Source organism: Drosophila takahashii, chromosome 3L, assembly GCF_030179915.1.
Source record: "Drosophila takahashii strain IR98-3 E-12201 chromosome 3L, DtakHiC1v2, whole genome shotgun sequence".
NCBI lineage: Eukaryota > Metazoa > Arthropoda > Insecta > Diptera > Drosophilidae > Drosophila > Drosophila takahashii.
The window spans coordinates 23,947,823-23,966,831 of NC_091680.1; the positions used below are offsets into that span (position 1 = coordinate 23,947,823).

The following is a 19,009-nucleotide window of genomic DNA, read 5'->3' on the forward strand; positions in this document are numbered from 1 at the left end:
CACATCAGACTTCCTTCCCTTTTCGCCAGTTTCTCGGCGATGAGCAATTTTTCAATTGCTTAACAAATATAATCAAAATTTTTCACTCTAGCCTAAGCGCACACAAACACTCGAGAGGCACTCGCTAATGCATGCAAAATGGCAAAAGCCATAAAAAGCATATTTCCCCCTCATCGCATCTTATATAAAAACATTAAAGTCTCAGGCCAGGGAAAAACGATTTATGGGAAAAGTCTCCGAAAAAAATTAAAATAAAATGATGACTTAATGCACTGCAAGCGACCAGCGAAAATCGCTGTTGTTGTAAAGGGGCACTCCTTGAGATGCTTCGCCAAGAAAGTAACAGTAAATGGAAAGGAACAGGCGCAGCCGAATAAACACTGAAAAAATGTAGTTTTTTTTATTAATCTTAAAGCTATAGAAATCTATAAGATTTAATTCCTGCTTTTATTTTATGATATTCAAATACTTAATTTGTCCTACTACCCTTTTTTAATTATTAAAATGCCACATAATTCAAATTTGGTTGCTCGAAGTGCGCCCTTTTTCTCCCACTGCATCAGCCCATTCAGAAACCATTCAGCGGCAATTAATGTTAAATTTAAAAATACATTATTTTAATGTGTCGTCAGTTGGAGTATGCCGGAGCAAGAGGGATAGGACAGTTGTTGCTTGGGCGTTGATGATGGCGGTAGACATCTACAGCAACAACCAACCAAAGCAACAACACTATAGCAACATCAACTGCTTTTGGGTAAACAAAGTCTGAAACGCTCGAGGCGGGAAGCTTGGAAGCTTTGGCCGCCGACTACGTGCAATGAATCCGTAATTTGCGCACGTTCGTTGCAAACATTGAATAATGCTCACAGATATACCCCCAGAAAATCCCCCTCTTCCCTCTTCTGGCACTCCCCTTTAAACACTTCTGGCCAAGTAAATAACAGGCAGGATCCAAAAGGGGGGCCAAAAGGGGAAGTTAACAATTTGTATTGACTCCACAACGCGTTGGCAGCTCATTTGATGGATTTCCCCTCCTCAGACAGACAGGAATTGAGAGGAGGAGAACTGGGCTGGCCTATGAATCACCAGCACCTGTCCTCCTGCAAATGTCCAGTTCCGTAGGGATTCCATTTGCTTTGTGCTGCGAATATTAAACAAACGAAATTGGTGTGCTTTTTGATTTTTGGCCCAGACACATGTAAACTTAAAACCAAAATGTTAGAGCTGTGGACTAAAACTTTAAAAACTACACTTCGAAAGTCAATTAAGTTCAAAGATAATTAAATGGTATATGATAATATAGTGCCACAAATATTTTATTTTAATATGCCTGTTAGATTATGTTGCCCATTTTTTTAGGCACACGAAAATCTTAAGTATACCCCTAAATAGAAAAGCAAGCCAAAGGCAACAATTTGCTTTACTTGTCTAGAATTTATTACCATTTTGTAGACACGCTCAACAATTATTTTTCATTTATAAGAACGTAAAAAAACGAACCAACGAAGAAAATATGCAAATTAACAGAAACCAAAAGAGACGCAGAGCAAAGGAAAATTAACAATTTGTTGCGCTTTTGCGAAATTATATGCCTGGCAGTCGTAAGTCCGTTGAAGAGACTTCTCTGCTCGCCTTTTTTTTTTCTTCATTTGTCAAGTTATTAAAGAGCAAAGTGGAGTGGAGCAGGGGAGCAGGCGGGGTAGAACTAAATTAACATAATTTATCCAAGGCGGACTTCTTTTTTGCTTACAAGAGAAAGAGCTTCAAACAGAGAAGAACTGCGGTATAGTGGATATATTACGCTTTTAGACAAGTAGGTTAATATCTAACATTGTAGATTTAAGATATAATAAATAACAATAAATTTAGAAGATTTATTATCTAAAAAACTTACATTTACCTTTTAGAAAATAATTTATCTTTTTACTTAAAATTAAATAAACCAAATTTAAATTTAGTTAAAATTACAAACATAGTTCTTATTAAAAACTTGAAAATATAATTGAATTTAGTAAAATATAACTAACATGATTTGAATACCAATATTTATAAAAATTAATAACCTAGTAGCAACCACTGTATCCCATTTAAAGGGAGTCTCTGAAGAAATGTAAGCAATCGAGAGCCACTTATCGAATGGCATAAAAATACTGGCGTATGAATGATTTATGAAACAGAGTGGTTTTAGAGTAAAAGCGGAAAACGGGGGCTTTCAGTGGGGGAAATGCATTTTGAAATGCATTCGGTCAGCCAGCCAGGAAAGTCTGCTGCAAATGTTATGCAAGTGCAGGCGGAATTCAAGGATCATACAACAAAAGTTGGCTCGCTCTTTGACCTCTCACTTTCGTGCCATCTCTTTCCTTTCTGCCCCCCACCGTTCCTTTCACTCTTCTCGAGTGGCCCCTGCATAATCAAATAATGCGCTTTGGCATTGCAGTTTCCATGGCAATCGTGCCAAACATAACCCACACAGAACTAAAATGAAATGAACGGCGCAGAATTAGAGTGAGTAGCTACTAGCTACCAGCAAAATGAAATGCTAAAGTCAATTCACGGAATGGAGCACTTTTCTCGCATGCGAGTCACATAAACGGACGGAGACAATCGACGGACGTAGACTCTGAAAAACAGAAAGAGAAAGAACTTAAGTATGCGACTGAGACGGCAAATATGCAGCACTGGGGACAGAAAACTTTGCCTGCAAAGAATCCACAAACACTGGGAATCGATAAATTAAATACAAGTTTTGAAAATAGCGATACCCTCTGGAAAAGTATTGGTGATCTTGATTTAACAAAAATATAAATGGGATCCATTTAAGATTTGTAACGAGCTTTAAAATTCTCAAGTTTTAAACATTATGTGAATCATATTTTTAATTTTGGTAAACCAATTTTGTGTATAATTTACAAAAAGAGTTTAACATTCTTCGTTGATTTTTTTTCCATTCAAAAATTTAATTGCTGTTTTCTATGGCTAGCTTTTATGACATTTTCTGCAATAATCCCACGGTCCATAAAATCCTTATTTAATAATGGGAAAATAAATCGAAAATGTTGTTTCCTGTTCGCTGTCTATAACCTATAACTCCCAAGTTTATATACCCCATGAAATGATTGAAAGTCAATCCATATGAAGAAGCCACAATGCAGTTGACCGCAGCAGCAACAGCAGTAGCAGCAGCAGCAGCAACATCGACAACAGCAGCAACATGCAGCATAGCAACACGAACAATGTGCGTTGAATGGCATGTGGCAAAAGTTATGGAGACTTTGGCGCGTAAAACCGGTAGCTAAAGTGGCCGAAACGAAAAGGGGAGGTAGGGGGGTATTGAGGGGATTGCAAAGAAATGGGGTTCACAGACGCGATGAAGACAACAGCAAAAAGCGTGAAACGTGTGCGTGAGTCGCAGTAGCAACAACAGCAACATCGGCGACAGCAGCAGCAACTGATACGCAGTTTGAGATACCATACCGCGATGTTGTTGCTACATTGGCAACATGACTACAAGTTGCTATTACCCTGGCCATATCCAAACGGCATCGGGCCTCAACTTCACTTGCTATTGCTGCTCGTTGTCATGGCTACTGAAATGGCATGGCAAAAGCTCTCAGAAATCGCGAGAAAGGTGAGACAGGTGGGGTGAGCGCGCCTTTTTCTGCCATCCGTTTGATTACATTTACAATTTGAGCAGCCTGCAATACCCTAACAAAGATTATACAAATGGCAAGGTATTGAGGGTCCAATGAATATACCTATTCTATCATAAGGTATTTTAATTCAAGGAACTACAGAAAAAATAATATAGAAACTATTTTAAATTATTTTTTTGCCTTTAAATAAATAAATAGTGAAAATTTAAATCCGAAATAACTTGTAACTCCTTTGCTTAATATTTTAAGCATATTTATTTATCTATTTTATTTTCTAAATCTTAAATAATAACTAAAATAAAGGTCAAATAAAAATCAGACGTATCACAAGTACTTAACTACCAATTAAATGTCATTGTGCTCAGTTTTATTATATTTGCAAATACCTAAAGGCTTTCTGTGATTTATGGGCCTTGCCAATTTGATAATACATATGAATAAAGTTAAATATCAAAATGAGAACAGGGTATGACAATTGCGACATTTAAGCCAAATAATTCAGCAGGCCAAGGTTTCACTTTTTTTCATTGCGCATCGTTTGTGCGGCTTCTGTTTCTTTTACCCTGAGTCGGAGATTATTTGTTTGATTTCATTTTTATATTTTGTTTATATGTAAGCTTTTGGCATCATTCATCTTAGCGGGGGCCAGTACGTGCTCCATTTGGCTAATGTCATTTTTATGAGTTTTTATTCCGTTTTGTGCCATAATTTGATTGTCATGTCTGGCGCTTTTTTCATGGATTTTCCTACTAAATGATTGGTCGGCAAGTTGTTTGCCAAAAACATAAGCGAGATGGTATTTTATATTACGCCTGGCGGCCAGAGTTTTGGAATGAATTTACGTTTAATTATATAGAACTCGTAACGGCTCGGATCATTATAAAGTCATAAAGCTTTTGTCGGCTCCGGTGGTCCAGAGTGCCCACTAATTTTCGGCAATTAAATTCATTAATTCAAATTAATATGATTCGAAAAACATTAAAGCCAAGTTAGGAATCTTGTTGCCTGAGGGCGAAAAGCAAAGAGCGAACTGTTAAAGGAGAAGAAGCGGCATAAGGGCCAATGACCAGAAGGGAACAATGGGAACCGTACAAAATGAGGAGGCTAAGTGTGAAGACGGCCAAGTTAATGAATCTCCAAAAACAAAGCAGACTAATGAATGGAGTGTGGAGGTTGACTGACCAGCTGCTCGCAAAAAATTAAAGCTGCTCACTGAAAAAAGAAAAATGCTCACTTAAAATTGGGAAATCTGTAAAATAATCGATTGAACAGAAGCGAATATTTTCCTTTCTAACTACTTTTTCAGGAATTCTTTTGTTTCACCCAGATTAAAATATATTGAAAACTATGTTATTACATATTTTTAATGCTTTGATTCGCTTTGGATTTAAAGCAAAAAAGCTTTTTTTCACTTTAGTAGTTTTCGCTTAATAAAAAAAATAAAGATGTTAAGAAAAAAATATATTTTTATGTTAGGATATAAATTTTATGAACCAAACTGTACAGGGTTTTACTCTTTTACTATAGCATCTTTTGTTTATTTCGTTTAATAAGTTTAAAACATAAAAATATGAAAAAAATACATTATTTAGGGCAGTCTATGATTTTTTTCAGTTTATTTTCAATCGCGTTAACGAAAAATTAAAGATTATGTGTCCCACGAGCACCCCAAAACTGTTGATGACTTTTCATCGATGTGCTGCAGTTAAGAAAGTCTGAAACTGTTTTACCTCTGGCAAATTTTTTCGATGCCTACACAGAAACCAGCCGTACACCCAATATACACCCAGTAAAACATCCTCCCCCACGGGTGGCATCCTGCTGTTCTGTTTATTTCTAATATCCTGCCAGTTGCTGTTTTTTTGGGAGGGTGATTGGGAGGAAAATGCGACAATAAACACGCCCACACGAAATTTGCGGGCGAAATTGTCTTTTGCGGCTGCCATAAAGCGCAGCCGATGTCATTAAAATCTCTTTTCGGCACGAAGTTTCGCACGCCGCCATATCGATGGGATATCCCTCAGCCAGGGGGCAATTCAAATGTTTCCTGCGGTGCTTGCCAACACCTTTGACCTGCTGGGTTAACACCACGACTTTCGCCTGAATTTCTCCCTTTTGTCTAATTTGATAAGCGAGAGGAAGATTTCTTTTGGCGTGTAAATTGCTTTTTTGGGTTTTTTTCCCGGGTTTTCCTTTTGCTTCCTTTTTTGTTTGAATGGCGTGGGTTTAAGTGCTCAAATCGCTGGCGGGCCAAAGATTTCCATTTCCAGCCCCTTTGATTTCACTCGATTTCAATTGTGCCACAGCAAAACTTTTCTTAATTACGTTCAGTCATAATTTTTTTCGGGTATTTTCTGGTTTTTTTTTTTTTGTTTTCTTGTCGAGTGCAGAGAACTTTCGCTTAACCCCACAGCGGTCCCGCACAATTTATTGGCACAACTTCAAAAAAGTTTTCCACATTTTCGGTTTTTTATATTCCTTTTAGTTTTTGCTTTTGTTCTAGGCCAACACCTTTAACATGTTTTTGGCAGCCCCCGAAAATAAAAAGCGTGCAAAAGTTTCCCACTCCATCATTGCCCCTCTCGCTCACTCTCTCCCTACTCACCTCTCTCTCTCTCACAGCTTGCATGACGCGTTGAATAGTTTTCGCAGTTTTTTGTTTGTTCATGTGCCAGGTGCAAGGTAATGGGTTAATTAGCCTGGTGCCGAGGACCACCAAGGGTTAATTAAGTGGCATGAAATTCGGAAGAAAAAATCCCTGACCAAATTGATTATAACAAGAAAAATTAAAAGAGTAAAATGAACATAATTGAAAATGGGTCATGGAAGATGAAAGTTGGTTTTGCATGGATGAGTTAGGGATCAAAAGTAATTGGGATGTGGGTTTGGGGTCTGATAGGCAGAAGGGTTGAGTTAACAAGTTTATGGAGAGATAACTTTGATTTGGGGTTCAAAGTGAAGTCACTTTCAGGTTTGCAATAAAAATGATGAATATGACACCTGTTTAAACGAAGGATTAAGCGTAGTAGTAACTCTCACTTTATAATACTTAAACTTAAAATTAATTACAAGTAACAGATAATATAATGCATATAGGTAACAGTCTTCCTATTGAATTGGTTCCAAATTGTCTACCCTCTGGGATAATATTTATCTAAGGGTGACTTTCGATCGGTCAATTTATACATCAAATGGATTGCCTCCCCTTGGGTTTCAATTACTTGAAGTACAATAACTCAATTCAACTTGCAGAACCCAGAAGATGACTACGCCACACACGCTCAAATAGATTCGTAGAAAGTTTCAAAGTAACCCCTAACTTACAAAATATCATCCCTTAAAAATCTCAATGTCCCTTTCAAATGTTTACTTTATAAAGCTTACAAATTCGTGCAAAAAATATTTTCGGGGAGCCGCAGAATGCATTAGATATGTTCGAAAGGAAGGAAAAACATAAAACCGAAGCACAAAGGAACTAACAAGCGGTTCCACCTACTCCACCCAGCCCGCAAACTCTTCTAAGTGATTTCAACCCGGAAATGCCCATAAATCGATTGGATCTTGGGGGAATGAGGGGTAAGATGGGTTGTCTGTGGGTTTCCCCACACTGCAAGAAAAATTGAAAACAAATATAAGAACAAAAGTAACAAAATTGAATGATCTAAAAAATAATGAGTAACTTAAATAGTTTTGATTATTTATTAAAAATCATAATATTGTTATAATATAAAGTTTGTTAGTACAGGTAGCATTCAAAGTACTTTCCCTCAGTGTATAGGTTTCTTTGCTGCGGATGCATCAGACTTTATGGGCTAAATGAATGAATTGAAATGGGTGTGGACGAGTGTGTGGCTTGTATCGACTTGTGGCACACTTGTCTGGATTTTCCACCCACAACGTCCCCTCCTCTGGAAAACACCCCCTCGTGTGGGGTACAATGCAAATAAAAGTTCATTACAAGCTCAGGCCAAGGCGCTTAAAAAAAATACCGTTGTAACCGAGGCTTTTGTTATATTCTCCGGTCTGTCCCACTTTGTGTTGTGTATTCTGCCTCTTTTATGGTCAACGGCCCCTTTCTGGCGCTTCGGCTTGTGGGTGGCTAAGGAAGAAGTCGCCTGGCCGGAAATGCCACATCCGTGTACAAGTCCATAAAGTCAATAAGAAAAAAATGGTAGAAAAAGCATCTAAAGCGGAGGAAATTTTGAAAAGCCAAAGGGGAAATAAATTAAGAATAAGCTATGATTTTTCAACTTCTCTTTCCTCGCATTTATGATATGGATATCCGGTTGGGATTCCTCATATATTAGCTCTTTCATCGTAAAATCTTTTTGGATTATATGACTTTTATGACCGATAACTATTGGCGGATTAAAATAAGACAGGGTTTTACGACAAGATGTTGTAAGCATTAGAAATATAAATCCCGCATTAGCCATAAAATCTATGGGAGTTTTATCCATGACAACTGCTGAAAGAACGTCCCCTCGTTTTAATTGCAAATGTCACCGATCCAAGGCAATTATCGTAAATTATGCACACGCGCCCAAATCCAAATATTATTATTATTTTTATTACGTGCGTAGGCAAAACAAAATCAAAAAATTTTGAGCCACCCTCTAAAATTTGATGTCGTCTTTAGGGTGAGTCCTGCATAATGAAATGTCAACAAATGTGGATGCGAAAAGGGAAGTTGGCAGAAGTATGCACAAGGGCTAGGACAGGTCCTTTGTTTCAGCGGTGGTTGCTCGACTTCCCTTGAGTCTTTGAAGTTGACTTGCGGAAATTGAAAACTTAATTGGCAGAGCTGTCATATAGCTGTGTTTTGATTCTAAAGGAAAAGGAGAGATGGAAAATAACGATTTTAATCAAAATTTCAAGGATTACAAAGTCTACTTGATGATCATAAAGTTTAGATTTATAATACTTTACTCAAAGAGTATAGCCCGTATCATGAAATTAAATAATCTTGTTATCTTCATATATTCGAAAAAATTTACTTTGCTAAACCTCGTCCTGTAAAAACGGTATCCTATCTCCCGAAAAAATCTCCTTGTGTGACTCACGAACAGACATAACAAATAAATCCCCCAGAAAATCAAATCCAGCCAAATCCCGTAAATCGCAAATTTTCTATGCATTTTACCCGTTTGCAGACTCAGATGTGGAAAAAAGGAATCAAAGCAACCAAACCAACCCCAGACGGGAGAATTCATACATATATATAAAACGAAAACATAAAAAATGCAACAGACCATAATAATTTCAACGTTTATTTTTTCGAACATTTTCTGCACTCATAAAAAAGAATCGAAGAATTTCCTTAAAATCTAGAAAATTCTTTCTTGAATTTTTGCCAAAGGCGACCTCACCGTTGTTTCAAGAAATGGTTTTTTTGAAAGGCACCATTAAAACAAGAAAAAATATTTCTTGGTTTTTTAGAAAGCCACCATAAAAACAAGAAAAAATATTTCTTAAAACAAGAAATTAAATTTCTTAAAACAAGAAAGGGTTTTTTAGAAAGGCACCTTTTAAACAAGAGTATTCTTTCTTGTTTAAATTTCCTTTCAAGAATTGTTATTTCTTGATTTAAGAAATAATATTTCTTGAAAGGAAGTTTTATATTAACACTGAAACCCTAAAAATAAAATGTAACTTGGTTTTTTCTTTTGCATATTATATTTATTTACATTTAAAACATTTAACACTGAACATTTAAACAATTTTAAATAACACATTTTTGACTCAAGAAAACATTGTTATTACCCAAGGTCTGTTGAACTTCATATGACCTAAGGTGATCCATTTTTTTCGCCTTTCCTCATCTAGAAAAAAAGAGTTATTGGGATATCAATGATTTGTTTTTAGATAAACAACTTTTTTGAAATAATGTAATGTTAATAATAGCCAAAATACAAACACGTTGGACAGACGACCGAGAGAGAGGAGCAAGACAGGTAGAAAATGAAGGGTTGAAAATCGAATTTCAGAGAGAGAGAGGCACGGGAGAGACACGTACATACATACATATATATTTACATACAGTCCTTTGCGCGAAGGGAGACCGAATGTAAGCAGGGCAGATCGTGTCAGTTTTAAGAAGGAGAAGAGAGAAACGTCGCGACGCGTAGGTCAAGCGAGCGAGAGAGAGGAGCAGAATATGAAAGGGTTGAAAATCGGGTTTCAGATCGGGTGAGCCGCGTACATGCATAGATATTTACATGCATACATAAGTATGTCAAACAAATACAACATATTTTTCTTACCTTAGAAGGTTTTAAAACAAAATTACAGCTTCGACAAACAAATTATTTGGCTGATGCAACTGCAGGTATTTTCACTCTGAAAAATAAATAAAATGCGAGTAATAAGATAAAGTTATTATAGAACTGTACACCCACAAATTTATGTACAAATGTATGTATGTACGTAGCTCTTAGCTAAAAAACAATTCAACTTAATTGATGTAAGCTTGGTAAAGAGATTTGGAATTTATCCTTTAATTACATACATACAATTGTACGCGCGCTATACAAAAAATTATATATTTACATACCTTTGAATATTCGGAAAAAGGCTTCACCTCTTATCCGCTTGAAAATCACGTCCATCACTCACGAATTTTTTTCACAACTGACGCTCGGGGGATCAGAGAAGTCGGTAGCCGGGTAGTAGTCGGGCCGAGTAGGCCCTTCGTCCCACTTCGTTTTTCTTGTCGTTAACATTCGGCAGCCGAAGGAAGTCAATGGCTACTTTCCTATATTCTAGGGTCATTTCATTCATATATTCAAAAGTGATTTTGTCCTTAAATACGTACAAAAATGTTTTGGCTGCGACGGCAAAACAAACATATGAGATTTTCATTTTTCTATTTTTAAGAAAAATTCTTTCTTGAATTTTTTCCATCAAGAAAGGTTTTCTGTATTCAAAGGCCAATTTTCTAATAACAAGAAATTTTTTTTCTATTTTCAAAGGTAGGCCGATTCAATGGCGAGATTTCCAAAATTTAGAAATTAATTTTTATGAGTGTGCTTTTGTCGCAATCTTCCACAGGCTCCCGAACCGCACCACTCCCCCCTTTTTTCCATCGAATTCAGGGTCTGACTATGCAAAAATGCAGCAGCCAAAAAGCACATAAAATTATTATGTGACGAGGAACATGGGGAGTGCAAATCGGAGGGTGGTGTGGAAAATGCGGAGGGACAATGCTCAAAGGCATTTCGGACTCGGCCAAAAATCAGACTCAGCATGTGCGCATAAGGCTCAAATAAACTCAAGTTGTTGACAAAGGGGTTAAAGGCCATAATTGTGGCCGTCGGCAGAGAGGGGCTTATATGAAAGGGGATGGCCCAACCCTTCTCCAGGGGGAACCTCCCGAACGTGCCAGACTGAAAGTGGAATTTTCATTGGATGTGTAAACAAAACCAGCGGGGGAAAATGAGCCAGATGAGCTAGTCGGAAAAGCTTTCCTGACGGTGCCGCTAAAGTGATTTTTTAAAGGGATGCTCTCTTCTTTTATGACCGTTTTAATGGATATTTGGTCACAAAATTTAATTACCTACTAAAAATGTAAAAATAAATACTTAAGTAAATGTCTTTCGGCCCTTAAAGAAGTTTTTAGAACTTAAAACACTTCTTTCAATAATAGCATTTCAAGTTAGTCTTAATATATAATAATAAGTACCTATCGATTTTTGTTTCTTTATAATAGTTATAATTATTTGATAAGATTTCGATACTGAATTGAATTAAATTGTCTCAATTTTATAAATTATGTTTACAAACTTTTTAAGTTATTTTTATACTTCGCCGTTGTTGTTCTTATATCTTTTTATTTCCGCCTTATTTTGTCTTTCTGCTCTGGCTCCCTTTCTTATCTCCACGAAAAAATTGCAAAGCTAATAAAATGTATTATCAAACTTTTGCAGAAGTTCTTTGAAAAGCAACTCCATAAAATCAAATTTATGTATTACCTGCATTGCCCCCCATCCATTTTCCATTCCCTTACTTTCCAGCTTCTTTTCACTTCCTATATCGTTTTTACTCCCTCAACTGCGGGAGAGCAAAACCTCTGGTCGCACTTTAAATAAGCATTAAATTGATACAGCATAAAGTTGTTTCCGTCTCTCTTCCCCCTTTCTCTGCCGTTCTCAGTCTCCCAAGACGCACTCCAGACACATTCTAATCGCTTTATAACTTCTAACGCAGTTTATCAGAGCCGTACCGCAGCTCACAGCCCCTCATCCCTTAATTCCACCACCCACCAAAGTCATCCTTCCCATACCATTAAAAAGGCTCAAAGGCAAAAGTTATTGTCACGCACTAAAGTCGCTTTCATGTGGAGTTGTGTGGTGCACTGAAAAAAAATCACCAAAATAGTTTGTTAAAAAAAACACACACATACTATAACTTATCGTTATTATAGCTATAATTTATTAATTACGTCTTATACAGCTGCGGTCAGAAGGAGTAACGAAAGCGAAGCACATTAAATTCAATCAAAGATTTTAAAGATAAAATCAAAAATGTCTTAGATTTTGATACAACCATCCGCCAAAATAATGAGAAACATTTAACAAAGTTATGAAATATTTAACTAAGCTATCATATCAGGGAATCCCAATAACATTTTACAGAGGTTTTTTTTTGCATGATCCACCCCTAATAAATAAGTCACACTAAAAAAGACATTTGTAGATAAGATTACTAAATTATAGTTCAACAAATCGATAAGAAACTTTATAGAAACGTTTTCATTTTTAACTGTGCAATTTTTTTATTGGAATGGGTGAAACAGAGGATATGGGCCGTTCTTTTACAAACCGAACAGATTTGGGCAAAAAAAAAATTTCACATTTTTGATTTACCTGAAACTTTTTTTACACGTACTATTCGGAAAATAAGTAAACACGTGTATCAGGATTTGACCGAAAAAAAATTATTTTCCTAGTTAGAATTTTTTTAAGTGTGCCAAAAATTGTCAAATTTGAAAAAGTACCCTCTCATTGAAAATCTGTATCTCCGGTTATATGAATCCAATTGACTTCATGTCTTTTGCATTAATTCCTCTAAAACCTCTCCTTTCAAAAAAAAATTTCTTAAAAAATTTTTTTTTTAAATTTCTTAAAAATAAAAACAAATTAAGATTTAAAAAAATTTTTTAACTATTGCCCCCATAAAAAAAAAATTTTTTTTTATTTTAATACTTGCGCCATATTGTTAGTTACAATCGGTTTTTGTAAAAAGTTGGAGCCACTTTTAGTTTTTAAAATATCGAATTTGTTTTAGCAAGGCCTCGGCTTTTTTCTATGAAAAAACGTCGCAGCAAGTAGATCTACTCTCTCACTCTTATCGGATCCTAATGGAATTTATGTTTTCTCATTGTTTACTAGTCCTTTAACAATTGTTAATGATTAAAAGTTAAGTTTTAAGTTTTTTGACAATTTCTGAATGACAAAAAGTAAAAAGTCATTTTTTAATCAATTAAAAACTTACAACTATTTATTTAACCGTCTATTTAATAAACAATAATTTTAAATTTATTTTATTTATTATTTTTTTATATTATGTAATTTATTAAACATTTTTAAATATTTATTTTTAAATTTAAAAAAAAAATTAATTAAATTTTATAATTTTTTATTTTTATTAAATAAATTTTTTTAAAAACTTAAAAAAAAAATATTTAAAAATGTTTAATAAATTACATAATATAAAAAAATAATAAATAAAATAAATTTAAAATTATTGTTTATTAAATAGACGGTTAAATAAATAGTTGTAAGTTTTTAATTGATTAAAAAATGACTTTTTACTTTTTGTCATTCAGAAATTGTCAAAAAACTTAAAACTTAACTTTTAATCATTAACAATTGTTAAAGGACTAGTAAACAATGAGAAAACATAAATTCCATTAGGATCCGATAAGAGTGAGAGAGTAGATCTACTTGCTGCGACGTTTTTTCATAGAAAAAAGCCGAGGCCTTGCTAAAACAAATTCGATATTTTAAAAACTAAAAGTGGCTCCAACTTTTTACAAAAACCGATTGTAACTAACAATATGGCGCAAGTATTAAAATAAAAAAAAATTTTTTTTTTGTGGGGGCAATAGTTAAAAAATTTTTTTAAATCTTAATTTGTTTTTATTTTTAAGAAATTTAAAAAAAAAATTTTTTAAGAAATTTTATTTTGAAAGGAGAGGTTTTAGAGGAATTAATGCAAAAGACATGAAGTCAATTGGATTCATATAACCGGAGATACAGATTTTCAATGAGAGGGTACTTTTTCAAATTTGACAATTTTTGGCACACTTAAAAAAATTCTAACTAGGAAAATAATTTTTTTTCGGTCAAATCCTGATACACGTGTTTACTTATTTTCCGAATAGTACGTGTAAAAAAAGTTTCAGGCAAATCAAAAATGTGAGCCAATAAAAGGTGTTCGGTTTGTAAAAGAACCGCCCATATGCAGACCCCAGCCCATCAAGCCAATCTCCATGCAAAAGCTCTCTGGTTATTGCCATCTTGCTCGCACTTTCTCTGGGGTTTTGTTGGGTGTCTTTTGTGTCTATTTGGTTTTCCCTCGCTTTTCTTCTTTTGCACTTTATTTTTTTCTCTCGAATTTTTTTGGGAACTACGTCTAGCAAACAAGGCGGAAATTATTGTCGACGGCGACTTGCAGTTTTTTTTTAGCTCTTACATTTTTCTTTCTCAGCCATTTTCTTCTTGCATCTTCAATATTTTTTTCCAATGTCAAATTGTTATTGTGTCTGAGGAATACTTTTATTTTTCTTATTTTCGCTTTTACTGTGATTGCATTGGTTATGAATGGAAAAAAGTAAAGTACCGTAAAAGTTTGAATTCGTCCTATGAGTAATTCATTGTGTGGATAGCAGAGAAATATTGCTATCTTTACAGCCCTATTCGAGCATTAGCAATGGAATCAAAGTGAATCCCCAGTGAGTCAGTCGAAAACACACCCCTTTCGATAAGATAAGCCCGCAAAAACAATACTATCTGAAGTGTCAAGCCATTCGTGCTAAAAATGGTATATAAATTGGTGATATCTGTGGATTGGAAAGCAGTTTGAATTCAATAAGCAACGAGAGCACTTCTCGAACGGAATATATCAGTTTTCAAAAAGTACCGAAAGAAATTTAAAAGTACCTACAAAATGCCGCCGCCACACCACGAAGATCGCCTGTTCGGAATCCACTTTGGTCTGAATTTGGGAGGTGGCGGACACCATCATCACCACCACCACCCACCGCCGCCTCCACCGGAGTACCATCACCACCACCACGGACCACCGCACCACTACGGACCTCCGCCGCACCACCACCATCACTATGGACCTCCACCACCGCCGCCCCACTTCGATCATCATCATCATCACCACGGCGGCCACTTCGACCACCATCATGGACCTCCGCACGGTCATCATCATCATCATCACTGCTAGATCGGTGTTGAAAAAGGATTCAGAAGCCAAAATCTTCTAATGACAAGTGGACAGAAGGAAGAATTGAGAAAATATTTATAAACGAATTTAATTTATTACATAACATGAAAATAAAGCATGTACCAAAAAAAAAAAACTAAATAGCAAAAAAAAGAAATATACACTATTTAAAACCTGAAACTAGAAATATTTTTTATTTTAATAAGTTTATATACTTAGGCATTTGACTTGTTGTATACTAAAAGTGTTTTGTATTATATACATAAGTGCTGTCTTCATATAAAATCTTAGTCATATCAATGCCAAATTTACACGAAAAAAAACAAAACCTACGTACTTCGCACTTAGTTAATAACAGTCCATTCGAAAAAGATTAAAATAACACATAATCTTATCTTGATTGACAATGCAAACACAAAGAAATCAGCTAAGCGTAATTTACCAATCCTCCCCACATATTTATTAAGCTGATTACAAAGTCAAGCGAATCAAGAATAATTCTGAAAATTTATAATTAAAGGAATTCTAAACCAATAAGAAGATTAATTGGGACCACAGACACGGAGCCGGGCCACCCACAAAAACAATTTGCTAAGCCGATAAACACAAATGAAATTAAATATAATTTTAGTACGATTTGGATTCGCTTCGGGTGGGTCAAACAAAATGTTTGCCAATTACAAAACCATTTCAAAGTGTTTTTATTTTTTCTGCGGTTGTCACAAAACGCTAATTAGACAGCAGCTACCATATACAGTCGGTCTCTCAATACCCGTATATATTTGTCTGTGGGTTACGGCCTGTCATAAAATGTAAAATGCTGCCCCCGGCGTGGGTCGTATGGGTATCGACACCTGGAAAATATTGGTAATTAAAATTTGCCAGTTGTCGGCCAGAAAACCGAAAAAAACTGCTTCCATTTTGGCCTGTCTAATAATGTTGTAAAACATGTTGCCATTAAGTAAAGCGACAGACGCCAAAACGCCCCAAAGGCAAAAACAGGAAAAATAAGGAAAAATGATTTAGTGTTAGGGAAATACCCTACATATCATTTGCATGTTTAAAAAAATAAAACAAAAAAAGATCGCAATTTGTAAATGTTTGATTTTCGTGTTAGATGCATTTTACACAGACCAATTATTTTTATAGATCGCATAATAATTTATTATTAATATTAATATAAAAACGACGTAAGGGAGAAGATGTCATTTTATTAATAAACAATAAATAAGTTTAGGTAATATTTTCTTTTGTATAGATTTAAATAAAGTGCATACCCTTCCAAACAAGGTTCAAAATAAACGTATATTGAATATATATATTTCTAAGATACCTTGCTCACACCATCGCTTTTTCGCTGACAAGTCGAGCTTATGGAATTGGTAGCAGTAGGTGATACTCGAGCACTCTCTTCAGGTTTTCGGACCAAGACTGTCAATTAAAAATGAAAATTATTCGGGGTCTGCCTATCAACGATTTTTTGACAATTTCATGAGACAGGTCGTCAGCTGACAGCCATGGGAGTGGGGTGCCCCACCCCCCTTAAATTGAGTAGATGCACTCATAGAAATTTTTACCCTAAATCGCCCTAAAAAACTGACTTTTCGCCCGTGGATTTAGAAAATCGCCCATAAATCGTATCCGCTGGCGATTCGCCCGTGTATTTAGAAAAATTTTCTAAAAAATCCCGATGGAAATTTGGTTTAATTTAGGGTGATTTTTCTTGAAATAAGAAATATTTTCCTTTTTTTAGGGTGATTTGCCCTAATTTTAAGGTGTATTTTTCTAAAATTAAGGGCGAATTTTCTGTTTTTAAAGGCAAATGCCCTAAAAAATTAGACAAATTAAAAAAATTCGAGTTTGAGCATGCTTAACTGAATTTGGGAAGCATGTATTTTTTAATCGTGTATATTCTGGGAACTGGGACTGCTTTAATTACACAAAACCGGCGGAGGACACCGTTTCATATTGTTGTATTGGTGTGTAGCTTATATGGGAGCTGCGCTAAGAGGGGGGCCCGATCTATACAGAACAGCCGTTAGAACTGAAAAATCATGTTTGTAAACGAATTAGGGAAATAAATATGAGGAGAAAAAACAACTTACTTTTTTTGGTCATTGCGAGAATCGAACCCACGACCTCTCGGTTTAGAGTCTAACGTCCTAACGCTGCACCACAGACCCATCGCGCAAGACGACGAACAAACTCTGCACATATCTTATTTTCTTGAGGTCTACGTTATAATATGACTAAAGGCAACTAAACCGTATAAAGTATGCTTTTAACTCAGAACTCCCATACGTTTTTAAGGTTTAAAGACTACTTTAATTTAAAATTCGGACGAAAAAATGTCCTCAGTATTATAATGTTTACAAAAAAAAAAAACATAAAAATCAAGTTGAATCACACAGGGTTCGAACCCACAACCTTAGTCCTCATATAGCAAAGTTGAAAGCGCAAGTGATTAGACCGCTGGGCTACCGAATTTCACACTTTTGGAGTGATTTTTAAGGCAAATCGCCCTTGTATTTAGAAAAATTTTAGAAAAAAAATTAGGGCAATTCGCCGTTGGATTTAGAAAAGGTCAAAACGAAGCAAATCGAAAAAAACCGCCCTAAATATTAGAAAAATAGAAAAATTAACCCTAAAAATATTTTTTTATGGTCACCTGCCTTAAATTTATGGCAAATTTGTCGTGAAATAGAAAATTTTTCTCAGTTCAAAGGCGAAAAATTTTTTAGGGCGATTTTCTAAAATGTAGAAAAATATTTTTATGAGTGTGACAATTAACGTCTCAATTCATAAATGTCGCGTCTGGAAAATCCATTCCTCAAACCGAGCTGCTTGCTTTTAATTAAAAAACTTAAATTATGCCTGTGGCCTGGCTTGATCCATGTTTCAGCCTCAAATGGAGCCGCTTGGCAACTTCGTATATCTTAATTGTTATTTGTATTTAATTATATGGCAAGTCGGCCCAAGTTTGCCGCGAAAGTTGAAAATGTTGGAAAAACAACAGCAAGAGTGGGTAAGGAAAAAAAGTCAAGTCAAAGTTGCTTCGGCTTTTTTCCGTAATTAAAATGTTTACTTTACATAGTTGGCCAAGTGTTGACTCTACCGGTAAGAAGGTGAGTTAAAAGATGATAGAAAACAATGGAATGAGATGCTGGGCCATTCGTCGGATACTATCCCTTATTATGCAAGAAGGCAAAATAAAAGTGAGAAATCGGTGAATCTTTTGAGTCACAGTGATAGTTGCGATGAGTTTTAATACTAGCATTTTTAGTGACTACTTTTCTAGACCTATTGTATCTTATGAACTTCTTTGAATTTGTGTCATACTCGAATTATTTTTCTTTAATATTTATTGTTTCGATTTTTTTGACCAATCATTACTCCATTTCATCTGTAACCCCGTATACCAAATAAATTATTTATCCATACCTGAACAAACATCTCTTCGTTAATCAAAACACTAATATCCCAATTTCCTTTTCTTTCAGGTATGTACTTAAGGCAGTTCCACACCATAAACTAGAACTATGAGTAGTGTAAGTAATGAAATGTTCAGACACTGATCACCAATTCGACCTGATGGTCCATTAATGAATTTACCTAGTTAAAGTACAAGCCAATAACGCAGAGCCTCAAAAAGAGACTCCCATGGACCGCAATCAAATCGGGAGAATAAACCCATTACCGTACTCACTGGCCATCGTCTGCCAACCCGGGAAGACTAATCATAAGCCCATTCACATAACAATCAAAGGCAATTCTGGAATTCAGTTGGCAGGATTACTTCGAATAATTTAATAAACCCATGAAAAATCAAAAACACGATAAGTACGGCGGGACAACGGGGTTATCGCCTCCTCCCACGCGTTGCAATAAAAATTCCCCAC

General features: G+C 35.4%; 2 protein-coding genes and 1 long non-coding RNA gene across 7 annotated transcripts in view; 2 read left to right on the top strand and 1 right to left on the bottom strand.

Annotated features, from left to right (window-relative positions):
- The window catches only part of fz (frizzled class receptor), a 120,627-nt gene that overhangs the window by 62,589 nt on the left and 39,029 nt on the right, over nucleotides 1-19,009 (top strand). Inside the window, exon 5 of one of the 5 annotated variants that reach the window (XM_017140959.3) lies at nucleotides 18,611-18,970. The exons of the other annotated variants lie outside the window; for them this stretch is intronic. Within the exon in view, the coding sequence (XP_016996448.1) occupies nucleotides 18,611-18,645 (35 nt within the window). The 3' untranslated portion in view covers nucleotides 18,646-18,970. Of the gene's footprint in view, nucleotides 1-18,610; nucleotides 18,971-19,009 lie in introns of those variants that run through there. 5 annotated transcript variants of the gene reach the window in all.
- LOC138913075 (uncharacterized) lies at nucleotides 9,311-10,393 on the bottom strand. Its single transcript, XR_011418650.1, has 3 exons — nucleotides 10,207-10,393; nucleotides 9,917-9,992; nucleotides 9,311-9,475 (listed from the first exon to the last, which is right to left on the bottom strand). It is a non-coding gene; the product is annotated as an uncharacterized lncRNA (long non-coding RNA).
- On the top strand, nucleotides 14,718-15,267 carry LOC108056922 (histidine-rich glycoprotein). The gene has a single exon (XM_017140962.3). It carries the CDS (start codon nucleotides 14,823-14,825, stop codon nucleotides 15,108-15,110), a length of 288 nt encoding a protein of 95 aa, XP_016996451.1. The 5' UTR covers nucleotides 14,718-14,822; the 3' UTR covers nucleotides 15,111-15,267.

Bases quoted from the DNA above. Each gene is read 5' to 3' on its own strand.
- LOC108056922 (XM_017140962.3), top strand. From the start codon at position 14,823: ATGCCGCCGCCACACCACGAAGATCGCCTGTTCGGAATCCACTTTGGT.